The sequence below is a fragment of the Mercenaria mercenaria genome, chromosome 7 (genome assembly GCF_021730395.1).
Source record: "Mercenaria mercenaria strain notata chromosome 7, MADL_Memer_1, whole genome shotgun sequence".
Taxonomy (NCBI): Eukaryota; Metazoa; Mollusca; class Bivalvia; order Venerida; family Veneridae; genus Mercenaria; species Mercenaria mercenaria.
Genome location: NC_069367.1, coordinates 54,397,864 through 54,423,800, shown reverse-complemented (window position 1 = coordinate 54,423,800; position 25,937 = coordinate 54,397,864). Strand labels below are relative to the sequence as shown.

The window sequence follows — 25,937 nt, the reverse complement described above, 5'->3', positions numbered from 1 at the left end:
ACATTACCTTGTAAAAATATATGTTACAGTTGCACATAGCTACAGCCTGTAGAAGCTTTTAGTACTAATGGATGTACAGAAATGTTCTGAATGCATGACATATTTCTAGGTGCCAAGTACTGTCCATATTATGTAGCTTTCTTGTGTTACTATCCTTACTCTTTGTCCAGTGTGTAACCAGAAGTATGTAAACAAGTTGTTTTGTAAGATGCAGTTTAAAATTTTTGGAGATGTTTAAGGAGGTTCATTTATATAAAAAACAACAAAAAAACATATAAAAGTATGAAGGAATTTTCAAGAAAGGTACTTAATTATTATAACTTTTAAAACAAGTTATTGTGCCTTAATGTGCTTAAAAATGAACATCTTGCATGGTTGACATTATATTCAGCAACAATTTAGTTATAAATTTGTTTTCTGCATAAAAAATGTACGAAGTCATTCATATAGTCACTGGGACAAGATTTCAAAAATCTATGTAAAATCTTAGTAGCTGGATGGTGCTTGCACATGATGCACTAGTCCCAGTCTGTGACTCTAGTTACCGCTTCTTACAGTCCGTCCAATATCAAGCCGAAAGAAAGGAAAGTGTTAATTACGTAAGAAGTTGAAATAATGATGTTTTAACCGTACTTGGTTGTAATTTATTTGGCAGTGCATGAAAATAATTGTTTTGCTTGTTCTCATAAGAAAACAAATTTTTATCATGTGTAGTGTCAAAATTAGTGAAATTAGGTTGTTAATTAAGTGATAAACGTGTTGTAATAGCCTTACATGTGACGCATGTAATATCTACCCCTTGGCAAGTGGTCATATGTAACCACATTTCAACACTGAGATTGTACAACTCAGGGTGCCTGCAGCACTCACATTATTTGTTTGTGTACTACTAACCCATTTATACAAATTTTGCCAGAAAACATATTATGATGTCAAGAACCTTAAGTTGTTACTAAGTTTCAACAGTAGGGAGGACAATACATGAACTATGTAAGTTTGAAATTCTCAGCAAAATAATTGAATGTGATTCCTCAGCATCTTCCTGAAAATACTCACTTTAGAAGACATTGAAAGTGAAAAAAAATGAAGATATATTATAGTATTACTTTTATAACCATTATTTCTTAGTTCTGTGAATGAGCACAGTCATGTGCAGTGCTGTGAAGAGACAAAGGACATCCCTGATTATTAACTTTTACCCTGCTATATTTCTAAAATGCAGTTTGGGCAGTACCACTTATTATTCAAAGGGGTGTTCTTTGAATAGCAAACCATGCAGGTAGGTCTTGGTCTGCACTGGTTTTGCTTATTATGCCCCCCTTCGAAGAAGGAGGGGTATATTGTTTTACAGATGTTGGTCGGTCGGTCGGTCTGTCGGTCGGAATGTAGACCAATCCATTTCCAGATGATAACTCAAGAACTCTTGGGTCTAGGATCATGAAAGTTGAAAGGGAGGTTGGTCATCACCAGCAGATGACCCCTATTGATTTTGAGATCTGTAATGTCAAAGGTCAAGGTCACAGTGACCCTGAATAGTAAAACGGTTTCCAGATGATAACTCAAGAACCTTTGGGCCAAGGATCATGCAAGTTGATAGGGAGGTTGGTCATGACCAGCAGATGACCCCTATTGATTTTGAGGTCAGTATGTTAAAGGTCAAGGTCACAGTGACCCTGAACAGTTAAACGGTTTCCGGATGATAACTCAAGAACGCTTAGGCCTAGGGTCACAAAAGTTGATAGGGAGATTGATCATGACCAGCAGATGACCCCTATTGATTTTGAGGTCAGTATGTCAAAGGTCAAGGCCACAGTGACCAGGAACAGTAAAATGGTTTCTGGGCAATAACTCAAGAATGCTTGGGCCTAGTGTCAGGAAAATTGATAGTTAGGTTGGCCATGACCAGCAGATGACCCCTATTGATTTTGAGGTCATTAGGTCAAAGGTCAAGGTCACATTGGCCAGGAACAGTTAAACGGTTTCTAAACTTCTTGTCCAAAACCATAAGGCCTAGGGCTTTGATATTTGGTATGAAGCACAATCTAGAGGTCCTCTAGCAAGATTGTTCAGATTATTTCCCTGGGGTCAAATATGGCCCCACCCCGGGGGTCACATGGTTTATATAGACTTATATAGAAAAAAAAACTTTGAAAAACTTCTTGTCCAAAACCACAGGGCCTAGGGCTTTGATATTTTGTATATGAAATCATCTGAGGTCCTCTACTAAGATTGTTCAAATTATTCCCCTAGGATCAAGTATGGCTCCGCCCTTGGGGTCACATGGTTTACATAGACTTATATAGGGAGAAACTTCGAAAATCTTCTTGTCGAAACCACAAAGACTATGGCTTTGATATTTTGTAATGTAGCATCATCTAGTGGTTCTCTACCCAGTTTGTTCAAATTATACCTCTAGGGTCAAATATGGCCCTGCCCCAGGGGTCACATGGTTCATATAGACTTATATAGGGAAAAACTTAGAATATTCATGTCCATAACTTACATCATTCAAGTTTGTACCACCTGTATAGTTTTGAGTGGCAAGATGAACCTTGACATGAGTTGACTTTGATCTTGACCTAGTGACCTACTTTCACATTTCTGTAGCTACAGCCTTGAAATTTGGACCACATGCATAGGTTTGTGTACCGAAAAAAACTTTGACCTTGTTATTGACCTAGTGACCTACTTTCACATTTTTGAATGTACGTGCTTCAAATTTGGACCATATGCATAGTTTTTTGTTCCAAAATAAAATTTGACCTTGATTTTGACCAAGTGACCTACTTTCACATTTCTCAAGCTACAGCCTTCAAATTTGAACCACATGCATAGTTTTGTGTACTAAAATGAACATTGATCTTGAGATTGACCTAGTGACCTACTTTCACATTTCTGAAGCTACAGGCTCCAAATTTGGACTGCATGCATATTTATTTTTGTGTTCTGAATTGAAATTTGACATTGATTTTTACCTATTACCTACTTTCACATTTCTCAAGCTACAGCCCCCAAATTTGAAGCATATGCATAGTTCTGTCTACCGAAATGAACTTTGACCTTGAAATTGATCTTTTGACCTACTTTCACATTTCTCAAGCCACTGCTTTCAAATTTGGACCACATACACTTTGTTTTGTACCGAAATGAAATTTGACCTTGATTTTGACCATGAGCTAGTCTTGAAATTTGGAACATTCAAAAATGGCTCAGTGGATGGCGCCAAGATCTCCCTGTAATCTCTTGTTAGGTTAATAGGTTAAAGGTCAAGGTCAGATTAAACCAGAATAGTGGAACTTTTGTTTACAGTGAGCATATAATTTCTGTTCCTTGTGCATTTCCTGAATGCATCAAGGGGGGCATTTTGTGTTCGACGAGCTCTTGTTTGTTTTGGGTTTAACTCCGTTTTTCAACAGTATTTCTGTTGTGTAATGGCGGCAGTTAACCTAACCGGTGTTCCTGGATTCTGTACCAGTACAAACCTGTTCTCCGCAAGCAACTGTCAACTTCCCCACATGAAACAGAGGTGGACGACGAATGATGTCATACACAATGTCTTTTATAAAATTGTCACGGAGAACATATGCCCCGCCTGGGGATCGAACTTGTGGCCCCGAGATCCATAGATCTGCGCTCTTCCTATTGAGCTTAGCGATCGGGCTTCTGCACTGGTCGCAAGGGCAAATTAAGTCACTTGCCACCAGCAAGCTAAAGCTGTTAAAGCTTCTTTGTATTGTGCTTTGCTTACACATCCCATATGGTTGGTTTCTCTTTGCAAATTCTTTGTACTAGTTTTTAGTGATTGTTTTATCTGAAACTTTGATGCTGCCCAATGTTTCTTGGCATGTTACTAGGTTGTTGCTCATGAAAAATCACACATTTTGTGAAACACACACTCTGAGACAGTTGCAGACATGTAATGTATGTTTGGAAATATACCCAAAGTTTTCTTCGTTGAGAAATAATTCGCAGACGAGGACACGCGCTGGAACTCTGCAAGCCACACTTCACAGAACATTATGTCCTACAGGTCTAACATTCTAGTTTTTGTCCAAGAATAAATAGCCATGGAAACAAAAATTTTTTTTATTGAATCTTCAGTGTTTTGACATTGAAACTTACTACAGAACAATCATTCCTTACTTTCAAGGCTTTGATTTATCATCTTTGATACACATGTAGATTCCTTATGATACAGAATGCACAGGGAAATGTTTTTACAGAAATATGAGCAGCATAATTAGTGTAGTAAATACAGACTGTGATGATACAATATGTTAAAATGTGGCAACTTCTTTGTCTTTGAAGACCAAATTTAATCAGACAATGAAATTAACAAAATTTTATTGTAGTTTCATGATAACTGTTTTGTTCTACTTTGGGCTAAGCTTCTATTTATCATATGATAACAAACAACTGTGTTGAATGATAAATACTGCTTTCTATCACAAAATTTAAATTGAATAATTTTAACAATTTGAAAAATGAAAAGAAATAAATTAAACCGGAAATGTGACAGAGGCTTGTCCCCTCAGGTGTGAAACAGGGTCGTAATGAATTGACAGCTTCAATACCTGTGCTTGTCATTCTGATCATTAACCATTGAATGCTTTAACCCACAATTTTTTTTATACCATTTCTGACACCAGTTTGAACTTTATCCCATATGCAACTTTTGATTTTTTAAAAAATCTGCAGATAAAGCAAAAAAAATAAGGTTGAGATTTACCTGGTGAAACTGTCTTTTTAATCTGCAGATTTTGAAATTTGACCCATGTTCACATGGCAGTTTTTTTTTTAATCTGCAGATTTAGTGCATTAAATCAGTTTGAACTTCATGCAACTTTTTAATATTTGTCAAAAATGTTGCAGAATTAGCAAGAATGTTTGCTTGGAGATAACCGCTGTGTATTTAGCAGCAAGTATGATAGATGGGTCTTCAAACAAGAAGACAGGATGTGCTCTATTTTGGATCTTTGCTAGTTGTTGAACATTGGAGTTACAGTGAAAATAAAAAGACAATTTGACACATGTGAATTTTAGTTAATATTAAAGTTGGAGTTGTGTCATTCTGGATTTAAAAATTTGAGCTTCAAATACACAGATTCAGTTCTTTTTAGAAGACAGTCTAATACTGTTTTTTTCTTCATTAAAACAGTATTGTGAATAGATGATATATCTTTGAATCAGAAAGTATTTTTTGTGTTCTCAATGTGTTACATTGATTTTATAAGGTGAATGGGACACCTTTAATTTGTTTTCAAAGGCAATTTAAATGACATTATAAATGGGAGTTATTAATTATTGCCTGTGTTGTTGTGCTTAAGTTTAATTCTGGACTTAAGGAATAATGTAGTGAAATTATTCTATACCTATTTACAGATACATTACTGTAATGTGAATGGAGTGTTTTCAATTTTAAGAAAATGGTTTAAAAAAAAACGTTACATAGAAATGTTTAAAATTTAATTGTGAATGATTGCAATGAAAATCATTAAATTTTGAAGAGGAAGCAACCTTGTAATTTTGTTGACAACAGCAAGGTAACAGCTATCATCGATCAAAATGTTGAAATTTGTCGTTAAAAAGGTAATTATGCTCTATTTTAGGTAAGAAAGTTTCATTGAATTTCTAAGCCTTTTACATTTTATTGATCTGAATTGAAATGTGTATATTTATTGAACAACAAAGCTGTCTTGATGAAGTGGATAGTTTAGGGATTGCCAGTGCTTTATATCTTTAGACCCAACAAAAACTGTATCAGTCTGTCCTAAATTGGCATAATTATAATACTTAATTTATAGTGCAGGGGCTGCAGTGGTTGAGTTGTTAACGGTTGCTGACTTCGAATCACTTGCCACTCACCAATGTTGGTTCGTTGAACCTCGTTGGATCGTTGAACCTCGTTGGGAAATAGAAGTCTATTTAAGTTCTACCCAGGTGCCTGTCTATGATGAAATAATGCCCACAGGGGCTCGACTTTCAAAAGCTGGAAAGTCGCAATATGACGTAATTGTGACAATGTCAACATTAAGCCCAACAAAAACAATTATTATAGTTAATTTACAGTGCAACCTGTCTTAAGTGTACACACCTGAGGATTACTATTTGTTTGTTATACAGTCTCAGGTTGTTGTTGTAGAGAGTTTAGGTTACTTTACAAAGAATTTAATGTAAAAGAACATACATATATCTGCTTTTCCAAGGAGGTAATTCAAGTCGCACCATGAGAAAACCAACAGAGTGCGTTTGCAACCAGCATGGATGTGCAGGCTGGTCAGGATCCATGCTGTTTGCTTTCAAAGCCTATTGCAATTAGAGAAACCGTCAGCGAACAGCATGGATCCCGACTGAGACTGTGCAGATGCGCAGGCTGGTCTGGATCCATGCTGGTTGCAAACGCACTATGTTGGTTTTCTCATGGCATGGCTCATTTGTGTTTGTAGGAGTTGTCCTTAATAATAGAGAGAGTACAGTGTAGATGAATTATTGCTCAAATTTAAATTATATACAAGATCATGTTTAAGGACAGGTGCATGGTATGATAAAATAGTGTTTAAGATTATCTCCTTTCAAAAGTTCAAAGGTTCGACAATTTCCCTTTTTCAAAAAGATTTTCTCTAACAACTGAATAATTCTGGTCCAAGTGCGTGCACGTGTTTTTTGAAAATAGAGAATTTTGTTTTGATAAATGATGCAGATACACGAGTTTTAGATTGTGTTTAAAGACACTATATAGTCTGAGTAATATGTTGTAACTTAAACAATTAAACCCTTTAAAATTTGTATGTTGCGAGCCAGAAGAGCATTGCCCCTCCTGACTTACAGTAGCCGCATAACAAAATTGTGAATTAACTTCATACTTTACTATATCTACTTAAGTTTTGATTTTTTTTACACATGTGTCACTGTGGCTGTAAGAAGTTTTAATTTGAGAGTTTTAAATGTCACAATATTCTGTCTGTGGTACATCAGTGATGATTCAAGTACTTTGATATATTCTGTCAACCACCAAAAAGAGCAAACTGTTTTGTTACCTGTTGATAAAAAGGATTGTTGAAAATTTACTCGGCCGAGTCAAAAGCGTACCTAACAATGAACAACAAAAATATAGACGTTTTAACCATTTTAATCTATCAGAGTGTCTGAGGTATACGTACCTGAGTTCGGAAGTAGTATATAGTAAAGTGATTCAGGCGATAATGTGAATATTGAACAGTTTCTTTGTGTGCAAAAATCTGATATTTATCTCTCATTTTTAAGTATAAAAGGGTAAAAATTTGATTCGATTTTGGTGGTTTGTGAATTTTATAGTACCTTATATGCTTAATGGATTGAATATAGCGAAATCGGTTAATGATGTTGTGATTAATATACTGTATTTGAATAATCGGTAGTGGGAAGGTTTATATTGATAAAACAGTTCATGTGTAGTTTATATATGGATATAGGACTAAATATGAAAGGTAATAACTTATACATGTACCTGTATATATTTAAACATGTTTATGTTAAATGGGATATAACAGAAAATTCATAGCAGTACTGGTGTGGGAATCGTGTTAGAATTTTTGCACCTCTCGTAGGGATTTGAACCTGAAACACTGAATTAGGAATCAGAATGCTATGTCTCTATGTGGTATGAACCGAGATTTATATTTGTTGTAATTCATATTTATTTTACAAAAAATGTTGAACAGTTTCGTCTACAGGGAATTGTAAAAAACTTAAATTTGATTGGATTTATTTTTTACATATTCTGGGTTCATGTATTCATTGATGTAACAATTTGCTCTCCATAACCTTGTGTGTTTTACATAATATTATGGTTCTGATGTAAAGTTTACATGTTAGAATATGAAGTCTATAAAGGTCATTCAAGCTGATGTATGCAGTAGGCAGATTAAATATTTTTTGATTGATATATAAGACAGTTTTATCGAAATTTTATATATTTTCAGTTACCTCCCTTTAAAAGTTTTGTGTGATGCTTTTTAACGGGTAATTGATAGTTACTTTTCCTGGATTCTGTACAAATACTGACTTGCTGTGGAACACTCTCCTTGGTAGACTGTTACTTATTTCTGGATTCAGTCTCTTTACAAATACTGGCTTGCTGTCTGCAAGAAATGGAGGGACTTGCGATTTCAGTATACTGTCTTCTGTCTTAAATAAATTGGACAAAAATGCCTTACTTATTGAGCTAAATGGTTTAAGAAAGTGGAATGAAACATTCTGTTTAGTTGTAACTTACTGTCATGTTACTGTAGGGTGAATTAAAACAAAAACAATGTATCATAATTATTTAACAGTAAAAACAGACAGAAAAACAACAAAAAACTGTCGTTACTCATCACGTCATTACTGAAGATTTGTTATATTGTGTTGTTTGTTAGTGTGCCTGCAGCAGAAGTCATTCACGCCTTTCTAGTTCATTTATTATAAATTACATCAAGAATAAGCAAACTAATATAAAAAGTGAACTTTGGCTGTGTTTTGTTATGGTCATTTACGCATAGCTTGTAAGTTAAAACCAATCTCTGACAACTGCATCAGGGAGTCGACTCTTTGGCTAAGTGGTTGGAGCATTGTTGGAGCATTGGACTTTCACCTGTGCAATGCGGGTTCGAATCTTGCCTCAGGCACGCGGGATTTTTCATAATTAAATTCTGTCTCTTCAGTTTCTGTTATGCTCTTAAGTCGTAAGATAGGGGCTCGTCTGGGATCTGGACTTTATCCCATGCTGAAAATGGCACTTTATATACCAAAATGGCTTACACATCATCATAAATGATGAGTTTATAGCCGCTTATGCATAGCTTGTAATTTAAACCAATCTCTGACAACTGCGTCAGGGAGGCGACTCTGGCTCAGTGATTAGAGCATTGGACTTTCACCCAAGCGACCCGGGTTCGAATCCCGGCTCAGGCACTTGGGATTTTTCATAATAAAATTCTATCCTTTTCAATTTCTGTTGCGCGTTTCCCTTAATCTAGTATGTTTATCAAAAAATGAAGGTCCTTGCATGGTTTATCATCATATTACCAAGGTTCAGAGTTCAGATTTGCAGGAATTGAAGCAGAGCATTAACCGTTGTGTTTAAATATTCAAGCATCAAGTAAAGGGGGTGATCTTCTACCCAGATAACCTTGCTTTTCCCTGTAAGGTTGGCAAGAGCTATGTTCCATGGATATTTCAGATCTGTAGTATTTTATAGATCTATAGTTGAGCTCATGCATATGTTGATGAAGTTTCAGTTCAGTGAATAAGATTAGAGTTATAGCCCTTTTACATTTTAAATAACTTTCACTTTTAAAGCTGTGATCTCTACTTAGACAAAATCTCAACATAAATAGAAAAAGTGGGATGGGTCTAACTTAGCAGTCTGCCCACTTAGTTCAAATTAGGGAGAGCACGATCTAGGGATTGTAGGGTCACGAGTTTGATCCCCAAGGGAGGCGTATGTTCTACATGATGATTTGTTAAAAGAAATTGTGTCTAACATCATTCATCCTCCACCACTGATTCATGTGGGGAAGTAATGCCATTTACTTGTGGAGAACAGGTTTGTACTGGTACAAAGTCCAGGAACTTTGGTTAGTTAAAATAACTGCCTGCTGTTACATAACTGAAATACTGTTTAAAAACAGTGTTAAACCCAAAACAAACAAACTAAGGTAGCAGAGAACAACACCAAGGCAGTTATGTATGTCACTGACCACTGGGTGACAGCTGTCAGTGGTTACATCAACAGCTAGTAATGATAGATAAACAAACAAATAAATGGGTAGAACATTTTGGTGGCACCCAGTCACACAATGAATGGAATGCTTGTTTGTTTGGTAAATGTATAGTTGATTGTTCATTGAATTCTAATTTTTCATTTCATATCTGAAGTATGAGTAGAACAGTGACTGGTGTACTGACAGCTGTAACAGTGCAGTGTTATTACTATATTAATCTGCATTTTTATTCTGCATAAAATTATAGAAGTTAAGACCTTATCAAATACACTGCAAAAGATGTCTTTTTTTTTCAAATTTTTCAATACCTCTGCTCCTTTGCAAGCTTTGGAACTGAATACTTCAAGTCGTGTGACAACAGCAATTCTACAGTTTTATCTCCCTTTATCAATTCAGTATATTAATCTATATCTAAAAAAGTTGAAATAATGTGAGGTAGGAGAATTTATTTAAGGAAAACACCTATTGTGATCTATAAAATAGACAGGAAACCTCTTTATCCAGTTGTGTATGAGAACTCAATTTAATGATATTCCTGATTAAAGACATAGTCACCTGGAGACTAGCAGCTTAAATTGTAACAAAGGGTGTCTAATCCACCTGTCTTGTTGATAATGAATCATTAAGACATGTAATATAGATTGGATTTTGATTAATGACTAATGGAATTAAAAACTATATGGTTGTAATAAGGTTAATTCAGGCTACCTGAAAACACAATACACTGTGACATTTCACATAAGGTCAAAGACGTGTGGCTGTTGTCAAGTTGAATGTTCATTTAAACTGGAAAGTAAATGGATTATTTCGTGTACTGGTACTATTTTTGTGATGGACATTATAATATGACAATGGCTTTGGATATTTTAGGTAAAATAGTTGGTTCTTGTAGATTTTGTTGACTGTGAGAAGACTGTCAAAACCCCATTATTATATCTGATGCTGTGTTGAAGGCATTTGGTACAGTTTCTGTATATGAGATGTGTGAAATATTTACTAACAGAATTTTTTCAAACTTTGAATATTAAAGGACAATCATCTGAGAAACAAAAATATGCAATCAAAACCATAGGTCACCAGTATTGAAAAAGAGTTATCTGCCCTTGAAAAAGGCATTTGAATACACTATATATAGTTAAATGGGAAGAGAAAATAGTGGACTTCATAAGCAGGTTTTATTCAGAGGTGTTGACTGTATACTCTACTTAAAAAATGTAAAAAACTTTTGAAATGATGTAAAAGAGTTACAGAACTGTATTAAAGCTGTCTTAGAAAGAAAGAGTTTCAGAATGCTCTCTGGCCCAGAATTTTAATTGCCGAAGAAAACTTGGTTATGCTAAATAAGTATTGATATCTTTCGTAGAATTTCTGCCAACTGGATTATAATAAAAAATATATATGGAGAAATGAATGTTTATATTATATGATTAGCAAGAGCAATGAACCTTTTCAAACTCGGCACATAAAAAGAGAAAAGCAGCCAATCAGACTCATTTATTATGACAGAGATGAAACTTTTGACTGTAATACATATAGATTCTGTCTTTTTTTCTTCTTACAGCAAGAGATAGAGCAAGGGGATAAGATGCGAGCAGACGGCGACCAATACATCATGGACGACCATTATGCTGTTGATAGTATAAGACCAAAATGTATAGAGTTACAGAGAATGTGCGAACAGTATCGACAGCTTCTGAGAAGACGGCGAGAAATATTAAACAAGTCACATGAGCTACAAGAGAGAATTGAAAAGGTATCACAATGTGAAATAGAAAGTTTTAATGGGGTTTGCAGGAAAACTAAGAAAGCTGTCTTATGCATGAGTCTAGTTCAAACTTATTCATTTGATATGGGTTGTAGAACAAGATCTTACAAGTTAGGAGTACACTTGGACACCAGACCAGTAGTTGCACCTAAGTAAGGACCTGTGGAGAATGCATTCTGAGTCGGATGTCACTGGGTTTCAGCCTTGGTTTTGAATCGGTAGCTCTACCTCAGTTCACCGGGCTATATTCATTGTTGGAATGTTATCCTCAAACACATTGGAGGTTTAAACTCAAGTTTGCCGCTAACTTTATTATTTTCAGTGAAGCATTATTCATCTATTCTCAGCAAAGTCTAAGTAATTTTAAAACTTTAACTTCTGTTAATGATTCAGTCTGCAATGTATAAATTAGGATATTCTATAAAATATGATATGGTTTTATCCAGACTGATATCTCATTTCATGCTTGTTATCGATTTAACGCTTTTTTAAAAACTGAATATTTATGATAAGGATTAAATATTTAATGGATGATTATCGTATTTCAGGCGAGTAAGTGGTGTTCTAGTGGTATGGATATGCTGACAAGTCAGATGGAGGGATGTAACACCCCTGAGAGTATCCGTAAAGCAATCGATGATATAGATAAATTTGTTGCTACTTCCAAAGATCTAAAACTGAACAATCCTAAAGAGTTCAGACAACTCTTTGACAGTGTGATCACTTCAGATACAAGGGTAAGTATTGATAATGAACAGTTTAATTTACATGAAGACATTATACATAATACTAAATACTTCAAAGGGAGTTTTTCAACACAGAAAGGACATTTTTTATTAATCAAATCAAAACCTCTGCTTCCAGGAAATCATTTACACCATCAATATAAGGGTATACAAACTATACATCTACCTTAAGGAGTCCTACAACTTAAAGGATATCTAGTCATAAATGAAAAAATAACTTCTGTTTCCAGTTTGAAGACATGCATTTTGTCAAAAATAAGGATAAATTACTACCTTGAAACTAAAATTACATTCTAAATATGAGTAAAGGCTATTTACTCAAGATGAAATGTTCACATTTTTATGAAAATTAAGAATATAATTATATAGATCAGATGGTCCTGTCTAGGATTTGAAATATTGTTGCTATGTAAATACGTTTTGGAAGTTTTCATAATGATTATTTTGGTTTCCAGGCAACTGTTCAAAAAACACTGAAAAAGATTGAGGATGTTCAGACAATGTGTAGTAAGAGAAAAGCTGACCTGCAGTCCCAGGCTCGAGCCCAGCCAGTGCATCACCCCGCGCAGCCTGACCTGGTCACGGCATCTTCAAGAGGTCAGACAACAGTACCAGAGTATGACCTGCGTAAGAAACAGGGCGGTCACAGGGACCGGCATCGGAAAGATAGTAAAGATACAACCAAGAAGACAGCTCCAGTCCCGTCTGTAGAAAAATCTGCAAGGGTATGGGTTGTTTTCTTTTTCTCCATCTAACAACATGTCAGTTTGCACAACTAAGATTATGTAGTGAAAAATTATCTGATTAGAACTTTAGATATATTGGAACCTAGAGGTTTGAACCCTATAAAGTTCATTAAGATGCCAGTATTGGGTTTATTTTGAGCAGAACCTTTAAACAGACTTTAAACATGCTGTAAGCTTTAAATACAGTCAGGTTTCAAACAAACTAGCATGAATATAGGTGCATATTTTTGGAATTATTACCGACACCAGGAGCCTAAGTTGTCAGGTGTATAAGGCTGCTGAGTTCAAATCTGACTTGCCCCACACCACTTGCTTGGGGTCTAGAATTCCTTAATGTGACGAAGCCATCCAGCCATACAGAATGTCAGTAGCTCTACACGGGTGCCTATCCCTGTTATAACTGAGGGACTTCCTTCACCTTGAAGAACTAGAAAGTCAACATATGACCAAAATATATAAATAAATTTGACAAGAATAAATAAATAAAATAAATATCGTTGACCTACTACTGTAGTGCTTCCCTAACTATTGTGTTGTATTTCTTTATATTTTCTGTATGCCAGTCATTTTAATCATTAACTCCGTCAGTTGCTTTGTTTCACATATTTGACAAAACATTCTTTTTTCAACAATAACTGTTCTTAGTAAACTTTTGAATCTTACATTAATTCGATTGTTTCTGTCTCTCTGAATAGATACGGGTAGATATAGGGCCACCCCAGCCTCACCTTCAGCCCCGCTCCACACATTATGGATCAACAAGCACCTGCAGCAGTATGTCAACCGCAGACAGTATGGACGGGGCGCGTAACTCTCTCGCCTCCACATCCACTACCTCTGGGTCAAGTTGTGTCTCAGAACAAATGCTAGAAAGTTTACAGGAAAAAAGACAGTATGTTGATATTTTTAGCTCACCTGTCACATAGTGACAGGGTGAGCTTTTGTGATCGCCCTTCGTCCGTCGTCCGTCCGTCGTCCGTCCGTCGTCCGTCGTCCGTCCACAATTTCTTGTCTGCACGATAGAGGTTTCATTTATGATTTTATTTTAACCAAACTTGCACACAACTTGTATCACCATAAGATCTCGGTTCCTTTCTTGAACTGGCCAGATCCCGTTATGGGTTCCAGAGTTATGGCCCCTGAAAGGGCCAAAATTAGCTATTTTGACCTTGTCTGCACAATAGCAACTTTATTTATGATTTGATTTTTACCAAACTTGCACACAACTTGTATCACCATAAGATCTTGGTTCCTTTCTTGAACTGGCGAGATTCCATTATGGGTTCCAGAGTTATGGCCCCTGAAAGGGCCAAAATCAGCTATTTTGACCTTGTCTGCACAATAGCAGCTTTATTTATGATTTGATTTTAACCAAACTTGCACACAACTTGTATCACCATAAGATCGCGGTTCCTTTCTTGAACTGGCCAGATCCCATTATGGGTTCCAGAGTTATGGCCCCTGAAAGAGCCAAAATTAGCTATTTTGACCTTGTCTGCACAGTAGCAGCTTTATTTATGATTTGATTTTTACAAAACTTGCACACAACTTGTATCACCATAAGATCTTGGTTCCTTTCTTGAACTGGCCAGATCCCATTATGGGTTCCAGAGTTATGGCCCCTTAAAGGTCCAAAATTGGCTATTTTGGCTTTTGCAGCCATATAGAAACTTCATTTATGGTTTTATTTGATACAAACTTCCAAAATAACCTCAACAACAATAATTCTTGGATTCCATGACAAATCAGATCCAAGCGTAGGTTCAGAGTTATTTTATATCTGATTACCTCCCCTGATTGTAATCAAAATGGATTTATATCAGTAAGTACTTATAGTACTTATTTGAAATTTCATTATTGTCATTAGTTGGACTGAGCCAATCAGGGTAGATAACTATGGACTGATTTTATGTCAAATTACCTCCCTTTATTTCAAATTAAAATGGGTATATCTCCGTAACTAATGAAGATACTGATCTGAAATTTCATTTATGTCAACAGATTTATTTGGCAGATCCTTCTTTTCTTCACTTACAATAATTTATTTTTTTTAATTACTTCCCTTTTACGTTACTGTAAATAGCTTATTTTTAGTAACTTTTTTATTATTGGCCGTAGGGAAAAACCGAGACCACTTTTCTGTGGTACAACATGGATGGTACCTCCAATTGTTAGGTGTATTTTGACATATCTGTACCTTGTAAGAATTTTTTTTCTTTTTGGTTAAATTTCTTCTCTTTGTTGTTCCTGTCCTTTGTGGACTTAGATATTTTTTCTGAGGACCTTCTTGTCCTCAAGTGCAATGATAACAGGTGAGCGATATAGGGCCATCATGGCCCTCTTGTTTTGTGTAAAGGATAGATACGATTTAAAAGAGCATTTTAAAACTAACTTTGTTTAATTTACTTTTAACTGCTCAAGTTAGTCAAAGTAATCTGGTTTTCTAAAATTGAAATATGTCTCTGTTGATATGTGATGAATCTAGTCAGCTTTTTTCCAGCTCTAAGGATTATACAGTGTAGATAGAGATTCTTCAGTTGTTGACTTACATGGCATTTTGAATAAGGGCTGAAAATTTGCATGAGAACCTACCTTGATATTGTGTACGTATTGATGTATTTCAGACATGTGTTAAATGAGTTGATAGAGACAGAGAAGACCTATGTACAGCAGCTGCATGATATACTTAGGGTAGGGCAGACCTTTCTCTGAATTCATTATCGTAGGGAAAACCTTTTTGTTAGTGACAAAGTTGTAGAAAGATTAGATGAAATCTTTTTGTAGTCTTTTAAATATATTTCCAATATCTTTTGTAATTAAATTTCTAATCCCATTGGGATGAAGAAAATTGAGATTAAAAACAGCTACATAATGAAAAGAAATATAAAAATCTATACTTAAGTATTGTAAAAATTGATAAATTTAAGGTTGCTTGTTTGAATACCAACGTGAGTGGAATTTGACATTTTGTTAAAAAGGAAAATAATGTGTTAAAATTTGGTACTGTTTGGAAAGTTCAATTGATGTTAAGTAAGCACGCTAAAATTTTTATAACTTTCCTTCAGTGATTCCGATGGAATGTAAACAAATCCCCCTGTACAACATATCCTCAGTCAACTTTTCCCAAGGCTTACAAAATACCTTTTAATTTTTTTAGTTCATAATTTTATGATTATTCAATTTAAAATGAAGATTCATATTAATTTGATTAAATGATATCTATATATCAATAGAAAACTAAAGTTTCAATTTAACAACTAAAGAGGGAGAGGGGTGTGGTGCACATTCATCATAATTAAACAAGCAAGATTGTGTCCTACATTCCATTATATGATATGTGTATTTATTGGAACATTTTGTATTTTCAGGGGTATTACTGCGAGATGGATAACCGAACTATGCAACATTTAATACCAGATGAGCTAAGCTCTAAAAAAGATATCTTGTTTGCAAACCTTGATCAAATATACAAATTTCACCATGAGTAAGTTCTTGGTTAAGATTATTGTTAGCTTCATTGGTCATGTTTTTTGGCTGTTTAGTTGGAGTGTGTTCATTGCTTTGGTACACTGAAAGAAAGCGCCTATTACTCCAGAATTAGAAATGTTTAGCAAACAAATTAAATTGTTGTCACTGTTTATAGATGTGGTCATTAAACAAAAATAAAATGTTATAATGAAAATTTTTTTTGAAAAGTTTGTACAGTTTTATAGTTACTGAGTTTTCCTGAATTGTAATGGATTTAATATGTGTCGTCATTGGACAATATGTTACCAAATATATACTGATGAAATATAAGAATTCAACTATTTGAATTTAACAGAGAAGTATTTTGTAAGAAGTACTAAAATAATGTAAGAGTTTTGCATGATAAAGAAAAATGATTATTTTTCAGTGTGTTCCTCAAAGACTTACAAAGTTGTGCAGACTGTCCTACAAAACTAGGAAAATGTTTTGTCAGTAGGGTAAGTATAAAAGTTACTACAGAGATTTTAACCACCTCTGTAGCCTAGTTATAGAATGCTCACTTTGAGTGCAAGAGGTCGTGAGTTCGCTCCCTGGCCTCGTCATACCAAAGACGTGAAAAATGGTACTTGTAGCTTCCTTACTTGATGCTCATCATTAAGAAGGATAGTACTAGGACTGGTCAGCCTGGTGTCAGTGTAATGTGACTGGGTGGGGTATCATGAGACATGTTTAAGGTGTGATATTTCATTAAGGCAGCACTATAATGTTGAGCGTAATATTACCCCCACTGCTACAAGTAGACATTGTCATTTATATGACTGAAAAATTGTTGAAAAAGACACTAAACCTGAAAAAACTAACACACACACGCACATACACACAGATATTTACACTTCCACAAACCAAGTGCATTTTAATTCTTGATTAAATTTAGAGCAGTATCTTAGGTCACAGCGGTTGATTGGTTGCGTTTGTTTATATGTGACATTTTCTCTTGTAAATTTTTAAGTAACGGAAAATGCATACACATTAGGCTTGTCTCACATAGTTCAATACAAAACGGCTGTTCTTTTCTGAAACAGACTGCATTTAAAGCTGTAGACATGAGTCATAAAATTGTATCCCAGCATATAGAATCTATTGAGCTGAAATAATGTAAACATGTAAACATTGATTTGTTTATGTCTTTTATAAATGTTGATATTCTGTTTTTATTGCTGGCTTGCTATTGTCAGCATGGGGCCATTTTCAGGAGGGTATTTAAATTCTAGTCACCTATGTATGTAATAAAACCAAGAACAATATTTTGATACATTGTTTAACCATCTAATGAAGTCTTACTTACTACAAGTAGAAGTGTTTACAATGTTTAATAAAGGAACTGATTCAAGCCATTTATATTTTTTACATAATTCCATGTGATTTTACAGAAAGACGAGTTTCAAATGTACAGTATATATTGTCAAAACAAGCCACGATCTGAAGAATTAAGGACCCGAATAGGGGACAGCAATCCTTTCTTCAAGGAGTGCCAGAGGAAACTAGGCCACAAACTGCCACTAGGAGCTTTTTTACTTAAACCTGTACAGAGGATCACCAAATACCAACTTCTGTTAAAGGTATGTGTGGGGGATTAACTGAGGAAACATTTTTGAGATATTATCTTTATTTTCTGGAGCCTAAGGTTTTAAAACAGAGTTTTTTAGACTAGTCTAGTCTTAAAATTCCAGCATTGATTGGTTGATTATGAACTCCCTTTGACCAATGAAAACTTCCATTTTGAGACTGGTCTCCGAGTCCAGGTTTTATGTCTTGGATACAGAACCCCGAGGTTTTAAAAACGGGGTTTAAAAATTGGGCTCAAATATAACTTTAGCCAGAACAAAGCAAGCAATGAAATGTTTGGTTTTTGTGACTGACCACAAAACTTAAGTCCAGAATTAAAGCTCATATCACATGATTGGAAGTGTCAGTGTAATTATGGCCAGAAAATAAATATAATAAGAAACAAGTTTTTTAACACGAACCTCATAAAACTTGTATTTGTAAAAATTTAATTTCTACATATTATTTGTATTAAACGGATATGTACCAATATGTTGTATTTTCTGTTTCTGCAGTTTGGAACATGCATTCATTTGCATTAAGATTCTTTAAATATCCTTACCATTTTAAACTGTTTACAGTAGAGTGATTTTTTTCACCAAAATGTGATCTTTATTAACAAGACTACTTTATGATCAGGAGATGTTAAAGTATACAAAAGATGATAAGGTGTGTCAGCAACAACTAGAAGAATCGTTGAACACAATGCTAGAGGTTGTCAGAATTGTTAACAACAGCATGTATGAAGTCTCCATCGTTGGGTTTCCTGTAAGTATAAACATACTATACCTTTGTTCTGCTAAATTTCTATAATGGATTGGTCCGTTATTCAATTTGGGCAGTACCATTTATCATTTGAAGGGGTGTTTACTGAAAATTTACTGACTGACAAGTGAACAGTGGATGAATTCATATTCCCACAAAGTAGCCATTTTGACCAAAGCCATACAATGTCATTTCAATTAAATTAAGTGAGTTCACAGTTGTTAGTATTCATGATGACTTCAGGTGTTCAAGAAGTTGTAAGAAATGAAAACATGAAATCTCAATTTTTTTTTCAAGCATTTTATTAAACTGGCTTTTGGTATAATTTACTTGTATATAAGATTCTATATGTGAATATCACTTATATACAAATCCATGTTTTGTGTTTCACAGAAATATTGCAGTTCTTTCAAATGATAAACAAAATTATTATTCAGTATTCAGCATGAATATGTAAGTGTATCTAAAGTTATTCAAAGTTACCACCTGTACAGGCCACTACTCCAGAAGGATGTTTATTTAAGATTGGGAAGAGAAGACAATATAGTTTTTACAGAAGGCTTTCTGATTCCAGAAGCTTCCCCTTGTTCATTATCATGTAAGATGGAAGAATCTATTAATAAATTTGGAGCAAGGGGACCCCAAACTTGTGACCTATCTTTTTTAGTCTTCTGCATGGACAGCAGACCTTTAAAGAACTTTAAAATTTGTTCTAAACTTGATAGTTAGTTACCTAATGTTACTTTTTGCCTGTTTGTTTGTTTCAGGGCAACTTAGCAGACCTAGGCAAGCTGTTGATGCAGGGCAACTTCAACTGTAGCACAGAGCACAAACATGAGAAAATACGGGATATACGCTTTAAACCAATGCATAGACATTTATTCTTGTACGAGAAGGCTATACTTATGTGTAAAAGAAAAGAAGATGCTCAAAATGGGGATAGAGATGTGTATAGCTTCAAAAATATGCTCAGAGTAAGTATAGTGTCTTAAGATTTTTATAGAGTAGCAGCTAAGATAAACTATTCATTAAGTTAAATATAGCTTCAAAAATATGCTCAGAGTAAGTCTTGAATATGGTTTCAAAATATGCTCTGAGTAAGTACCGGTATGCTGTCTTAAGATGTCCACAAAGTTAAATATAGCTCCAAGAATATATGGCTTCAAAAAATACTCATAGTTCTTGAAAAAAAAAAAAAATTATAAATACAACACTAAACAAATGGTTACAATGCTAAATGTTTTTCAGTGAGAATGTAAAAAAAGGTTAAACTGAAAGGGTCAGTTTAGATTCTTACTTGACTTTGTTATGCTGTCTGTTTAGTAAATGTATATAATAAATATATATTATGTGATCATTTTTCGTCTTTGAAATGGAGAAAAATGGCTTGTATAGAGGTTGATTTTATGCTTCTATAATATCTGATATTTGATGTTTTGGAGCCACATTTTCAGTTCAAGGTCTCTGCTTAAAACCAATTTACATATAATAGAGGAAAGTCCATTAAGTATGAATATCTTTGGATGTTTTGAAGATAGACTTTAGTCTCTTATTAAAGTCTCTTATTTTAGTTTTTCGTGTAGACAGATCTGTTTAATGCATAAATCATTGAAGATATTAGATTAGTTAGAATATTCATTTTGAATGTTATACTGAATGTAGGAAAATGCAGATAATGGACATGAAACTAGTTTTAGTAATTTGCTGTCCTCTTCTTACATCTGATAAACATTGATTTCCTTCAGGTAAAATGAATTTCAAATATACAGCAAGGCCTTATTACATAAAAATTAATGTCTTGATCTTCTTTTGAAAGAAAGATAATTTCATATGAAATGATTACTTAGTTTACGTAGAATGTTTTTATTTTCTATGTTTCTATGTTACAGTGTAACCAAGTAGGGTTAACAGAGAACATAAAGGGAGATAGGAAGAAGTTTGAGTTGTGGTTAAGGGGACGAGAAGAGGTTTATATTGTACAGGTTAGTGAGTTTTGTTGCCGTTTACAATAGATATAATTTTTTGATGCTCTGGCTATTACCTATTTCTCTGCATTGAAATTTGAGTAAATGGTGAGAATAGGTTTTCTTATAGTTTTAACATGTTTATTTTGATAAATTGTATATACAATGCTCTCATTCTTTATTTTTAACTGCATGTTTGTCACAAGGTAAAAACAAATATCTGGAGATTTATTTTGTATGTGTTTATATTTCAGTCTCCTAGTCTAGATGTGAAAGAATTCTGGGTAAAAGAAATAAAGAAGGTGTTGATGAATCAGTTTGATGAAATACGTGGTATGTTACACTGATTTTACTTTATACATGTACGTTTTTGGTGGGTTGACCAAATTATACACATTTTACCCTCATTCATGACGTAGAAAAATGTCGAGATTTCTTTAACATTATAATAAAGTGAATATCTTTTATGTTTATGTAGGTATTTATTTACATCTTTGTCTTTGTTGAAGCATAGTAACTGTTGTGATATATATCTCAGATTAGAAAATATATTTTTAACTTGTACTCGCCCGTGTCCAAATTTTGATCTGCACCGGTGCAACTGTATGTTGTTCAATAAGTGCAGCACAATTGCATCAATAGAAAAAGAGGGAATGTTATACACTGTTTTATCTATTTCTGTTTTCTTTTGCAGTAAATAAGTTGAATCTCATCCAACGTTCGTCTGAGGACCTGCCGCGGTCCGGCAGCGACAGTGGTATGGAGAGCTGGCGACATCGGCAGGGATCTGGTAACAACTGTTCGTCAACAGTTCCGGTTGGACTGACCATGATGTCACCAGTGACTCCACCAGATCCGAGGTTGCAGACGGACCAGTGGTCAGATGATGATTATACTGACTCTGAGCCGGAAACAGAGCGCAGACCAAATCAACACACATCTCCGTTGGAGGTAAGCAGATTAGGATTTTGCGAACACCTTCATCACACACACTGTAAGCTTAATAGGAAGAACTCAATACTACTGGTATAGAGGACAGTTTGCTGATTCCCTGGCTAAATAAATGTTTTCTGAGGTGATTTAATAGATGGCAATATGGTTCCATTCAGTATTTCATCTCTGAGTATGTGAAGAAATTGTGACCTGATTGTAGAGATTACAGAATCGAGGAACACTTGCTATTACATTACTGAAATGCTATGACATTGCTGAAAAGTAGTTCCTTACTGCAATTCTTCCTGACTGCTATAACATAACTGAAATGTTGTAACATTGCTGAAGTGCTGTTGAAAATGTGTTTTAAAAATCAGTATTAGTTTTTTTACCCAATACGTCTTTCCTTGATTTTCAGTGTCTTCATGAAACTTAGATTAATTCCTTTAGGTTCACAAAAAGGTTCTTAAAAATAATCACCCTAAAAGATGGCAAACTTTGCTGTTGTTTATATACTTTCAGTTATGCTTTAATATTCATTCTGTTATGAGTTGCAATAATAAATCACAGTGATGTTATTTTGATGTCACATTGCAGCATGTTTGCATTGAGAAACATGCTCAAATTTTTTTATCAACATGTATTAAGTAAATGATTACACAGCAGAACTGTATTGATAAATTTACACATACTCCGAGTTGGTTATATGCTTCACAGAATGATTCACTGTCATTAGCACCGAACTACTTTTCAGGTCCTGGAATATATAAACAAAGACACATTACATCCTACTATTTGGCATTATACATGTGCAAAGAAACAGTTCTATCATCTTTGAACTAAAATTTACAATATAAGACATAGTAGAGTTGAATAAAATACATGAAAGAAATGTTTTTGAATATATTTAATCACTCTGAATCGGTTATATAATTCATAGAATAATTCACTAACTTAAGGCTATGTCTTTTTGAAATTATTCTGCTGGAGCATTACCTCTTTGTTGTGTCTAAATCATATTCACACATGGTTCTGCTATGTATTATTTCACAAAAATGTGCAGAAGCAATACAAGAATATTGTTTCAAGGCATAAATCCTTGCTTATTTATTTTTTTGCCATTTTTTTCAAGTTCTGGCTTTGGTGCAAAGTCTATTGTGTTGTTCTGTCACTACCACTTACTGCTTGAAGTCTTCTTTCCAACTTTGACAGCTTTAGTCCATTTTGTTGGTAAATGGTATTTGGACAAAGTGTCCCTCTCACATTTCTATATAGATGGATGTAAGTTAAATCCAATAGTTTAGAAATATCAACTAAAAGTATGCTGATATTTCAGTTAGAAAATTGTAAAGGTTTTCTGTTTCATTGATCATTGGGATGGGTAATGGTGCAGGGAAGGAAGGGGGTGTGGGGGGTGGGGGGCAAAGTGGAAAGGTTTTGTCCATATATCTATTGAAATGAGTGGGAAAGCTTTTGTTATGCACTTGTCAATATTTTTTCTCACTTTGCATGCCTGTTGCTTTGACAGTATTTGATTCTTTTTCTCACCCACAGCCCTCATATTTACAGCAGTTTGTTGCAATTGCGGACTACGTTCCCGTTGATGACGTAGAAATGGGTTTACGAGAAGGAGATGTTGTGGAAATTCTCCGCACAGGAACCACGGGCTGGTGGCTAGCACATCATATGACTACCAATGATGAAGGCTGGGTACCATCAACTTACCTGGATCCAGTGCCAAACACAGGATCACGGTCCCTGGCTTCAATGTCAAGTATAGGTAGGTCTGTTTAAAAATATACATTTAGACACAGGGCAACATACTCCTGCTTTAATGTCAAGTGACAACATCTCTTTTTTTATTGTGCTCATTTGTTTATAGGTAACAGTCTTGCTTCAATGTCAAGTAAAGATATTACCATTTCAGATACGTCGTTTTTGAGTATATGCCTATGTGTTTACTTCATATTTCATGTTTGACTGCACATAAACATTGAGGGACTGGTTTTGAGTACTTAGCTTATGTATAAAGTAAAGTTATATACACTACATGTCGACGATAGAGTACCATCTGGGCATAGTCTCTGACTTCAGGTTTAAATATACCAAAAGTATTATTTATAATGTCTTGATTACTGGACCTCTGTGACTGAATTGTTAAGATTGACGACTTTGATTCACTTGCCTTCACCTCTTGTAGTTTGAGGATCACTTGGGTCGTCCTGTGTTGAAGCCATATAGATGGCATGCAGAAGGTTGATGATTCTACCTAGGTGCCAAATAATACCAGCAGGGCACCTGGAGTGTTCCACCACCTACAAGTTGTGTGACTTAAAAGTCAAAAAAAAAAAAAAAAAGAAAACAATAATTTCTGACTACAGATGTAAATTGAAGTCTGACGCAGCATCTTTTTAAAGTTTGATGTTCTCTATTACAGGATCTGGCAGCCAGCCCAGTCAAACAAGTCACTCCAGCATGACCAGTGGATATAGTGCAACTAGTCCTGTAGATGAGAGTACAATTTAACCACATCACAATTTAACCATACAGTGCAATCTCGATAGGGCAACACTTCTGTGGAAACTGAACATTTTGTTTGTTACTTGAAAGATACTGCTATGCTACTAACAAGCTTGTCTAATTGGAAAGAAAGTACCTGCTTATGAATGATGTTACAGGCTGTTCATGATGACTGGAAATATAAGCTGTTCAGAGGTGTTGTAAACAGAAGTTTTACCATCCATTCATTTGTTTTTTGACTGATAAATACTCACAATTTTATCATGTCTGGCTAACTGATAAATTTATGGACACAAAAAAAAATCACCAACAAAATATTAATAATATCGACTAACTGTTGAAATTGTTTTGGAGTATGCAGATGATGTGTTTTAAATAGAATACAGGCAGTAATGCAGCATGTTGATAGGAGCCCATGCCAAGGATTAGAAAACATGTGTTTTGAGACCAGTGTAAAAGCTCTATCATTTGATTGGTTGATTTTAAGCTTAGTCTTGAAATTGACCAATGGCAATGTAGCAGTTTAAGACTTGTCCCTAAACACAATTTTGTAACCTTGCAATGGAAAGATGTTGTTATTGTTAAAGATATGCTGGATATTTTTAAAGGAATATTTGATAAATTTTCATCTGGGAGATATAACTTGGGTGTATGATTAGTGTAATTTCATATAAGCAGATAATAAATCTGAGTTGAATACAATATTTCGCTGAGGTAGGTAGGAATATGAGCCGCGCCATAAGAAAACCAACATAGTGTATTTGCGACCAGCGTGGACCCAGACCAGCCTGCATATCCATGCAGTCTGGTCAGGATCCATGCTGTTCCCTTTCAGAGCCTTTTGCAATTGGAGAAACTGTTAGCAAACAGCATGGATCCTGCGCAGGCTGGTCTGGATCCATGCTGGTTGCAAATGTGTTGGTTTTCTCATGGTGTGGCTCATATTTCCTAAATGTAGCAATTCCCTGACATATTTAGCTGCCGGTGTTGTCTTTTTGAAAAGATTGTGATTTCATACTTGTGGTGAAATGAAGATGTGTGGGATTGACTTTTGACTTTACTATACAGGAGTTTTACTTTGACTGTATTCATAATATGTAAGAAATAAGCTAATTCAAAAGCTGTTTATGATGAGGGAGGTAACTCTAAAATGCACACAGAAAAGTATTTCTTTCAGTTACCAAACTTTAAATGACTATAACAAGGTACTGTACAAATTTTAACAAATCCTGACAACTCCATATGGGAAATTGCATTTGTATGGCTACAGGTTTGAAATTTCAGTGTTTTGAATTTAAAAACCTGTGTAAACTAGTCAATTTTGATATTTTATATAATCTATATATATATACTGTATATATACAATAATACATGTGTTGTGTACAAGTCTGGAGTGTAATACACTGCTCAGTATAATATATAGATTTACTTTTCTGTAAGGCAGTCAGAAAAGTGTAACTTAAAGTTTCTTATATCTGTAACTTTGATGCTCTGAGTATAGGATATTTCTTCTGTGTATACATGCCTTTGTATATTTCATCTTGTGTGTTTCATCTGAATCCTTGAATAACAAATTAATACATTAGATCTTACTATGTCATGCAAATGAAATTGTACCAAGCGATTCAGTTATCTGTATTCTTGTACAGGAAAAACATCATTCAAGCTGCACCATGAGAAAA

At 34.6% G+C, this 25,937-nt stretch overlaps 1 protein-coding gene across 2 annotated transcripts; it reads left to right on the top strand.

Annotated features, from left to right (window-relative positions):
* The first annotated feature begins 11,310 nt into the window (after positions 1 to 11,310).
* On the top strand, positions 11,311 to 25,097 carry LOC128558600 (guanine nucleotide exchange factor DBS-like). 2 transcript variants are annotated; one of them, XM_053548422.1, is made up of 15 exons: positions 11,311 to 11,496; positions 12,057 to 12,245; positions 12,710 to 12,979; positions 13,696 to 13,892; positions 15,625 to 15,691; positions 16,369 to 16,484; positions 16,896 to 16,965; positions 17,899 to 18,087; positions 18,713 to 18,841; positions 19,606 to 19,812; positions 20,728 to 20,820; positions 21,057 to 21,135; positions 21,497 to 21,753; positions 23,305 to 23,515; positions 24,173 to 25,097. In XM_053548422.1, the coding sequence occupies exons 1-15, from the start codon at positions 11,329 to 11,331 to the stop codon at positions 24,259 to 24,261; spliced, it is 2,331 nt and encodes a 776-aa protein (XP_053404397.1). In that variant the 5' UTR covers positions 11,311 to 11,328; the 3' UTR covers positions 24,262 to 25,097. The 2 variants fall into 2 exon arrangements, with proteins under 2 accessions (XP_053404397.1, XP_053404396.1); XM_053548421.1 differs by having other exon boundaries at positions 23,290 to 23,515.
* Positions 25,098 to 25,937: the final 840 nt, after the last annotated feature.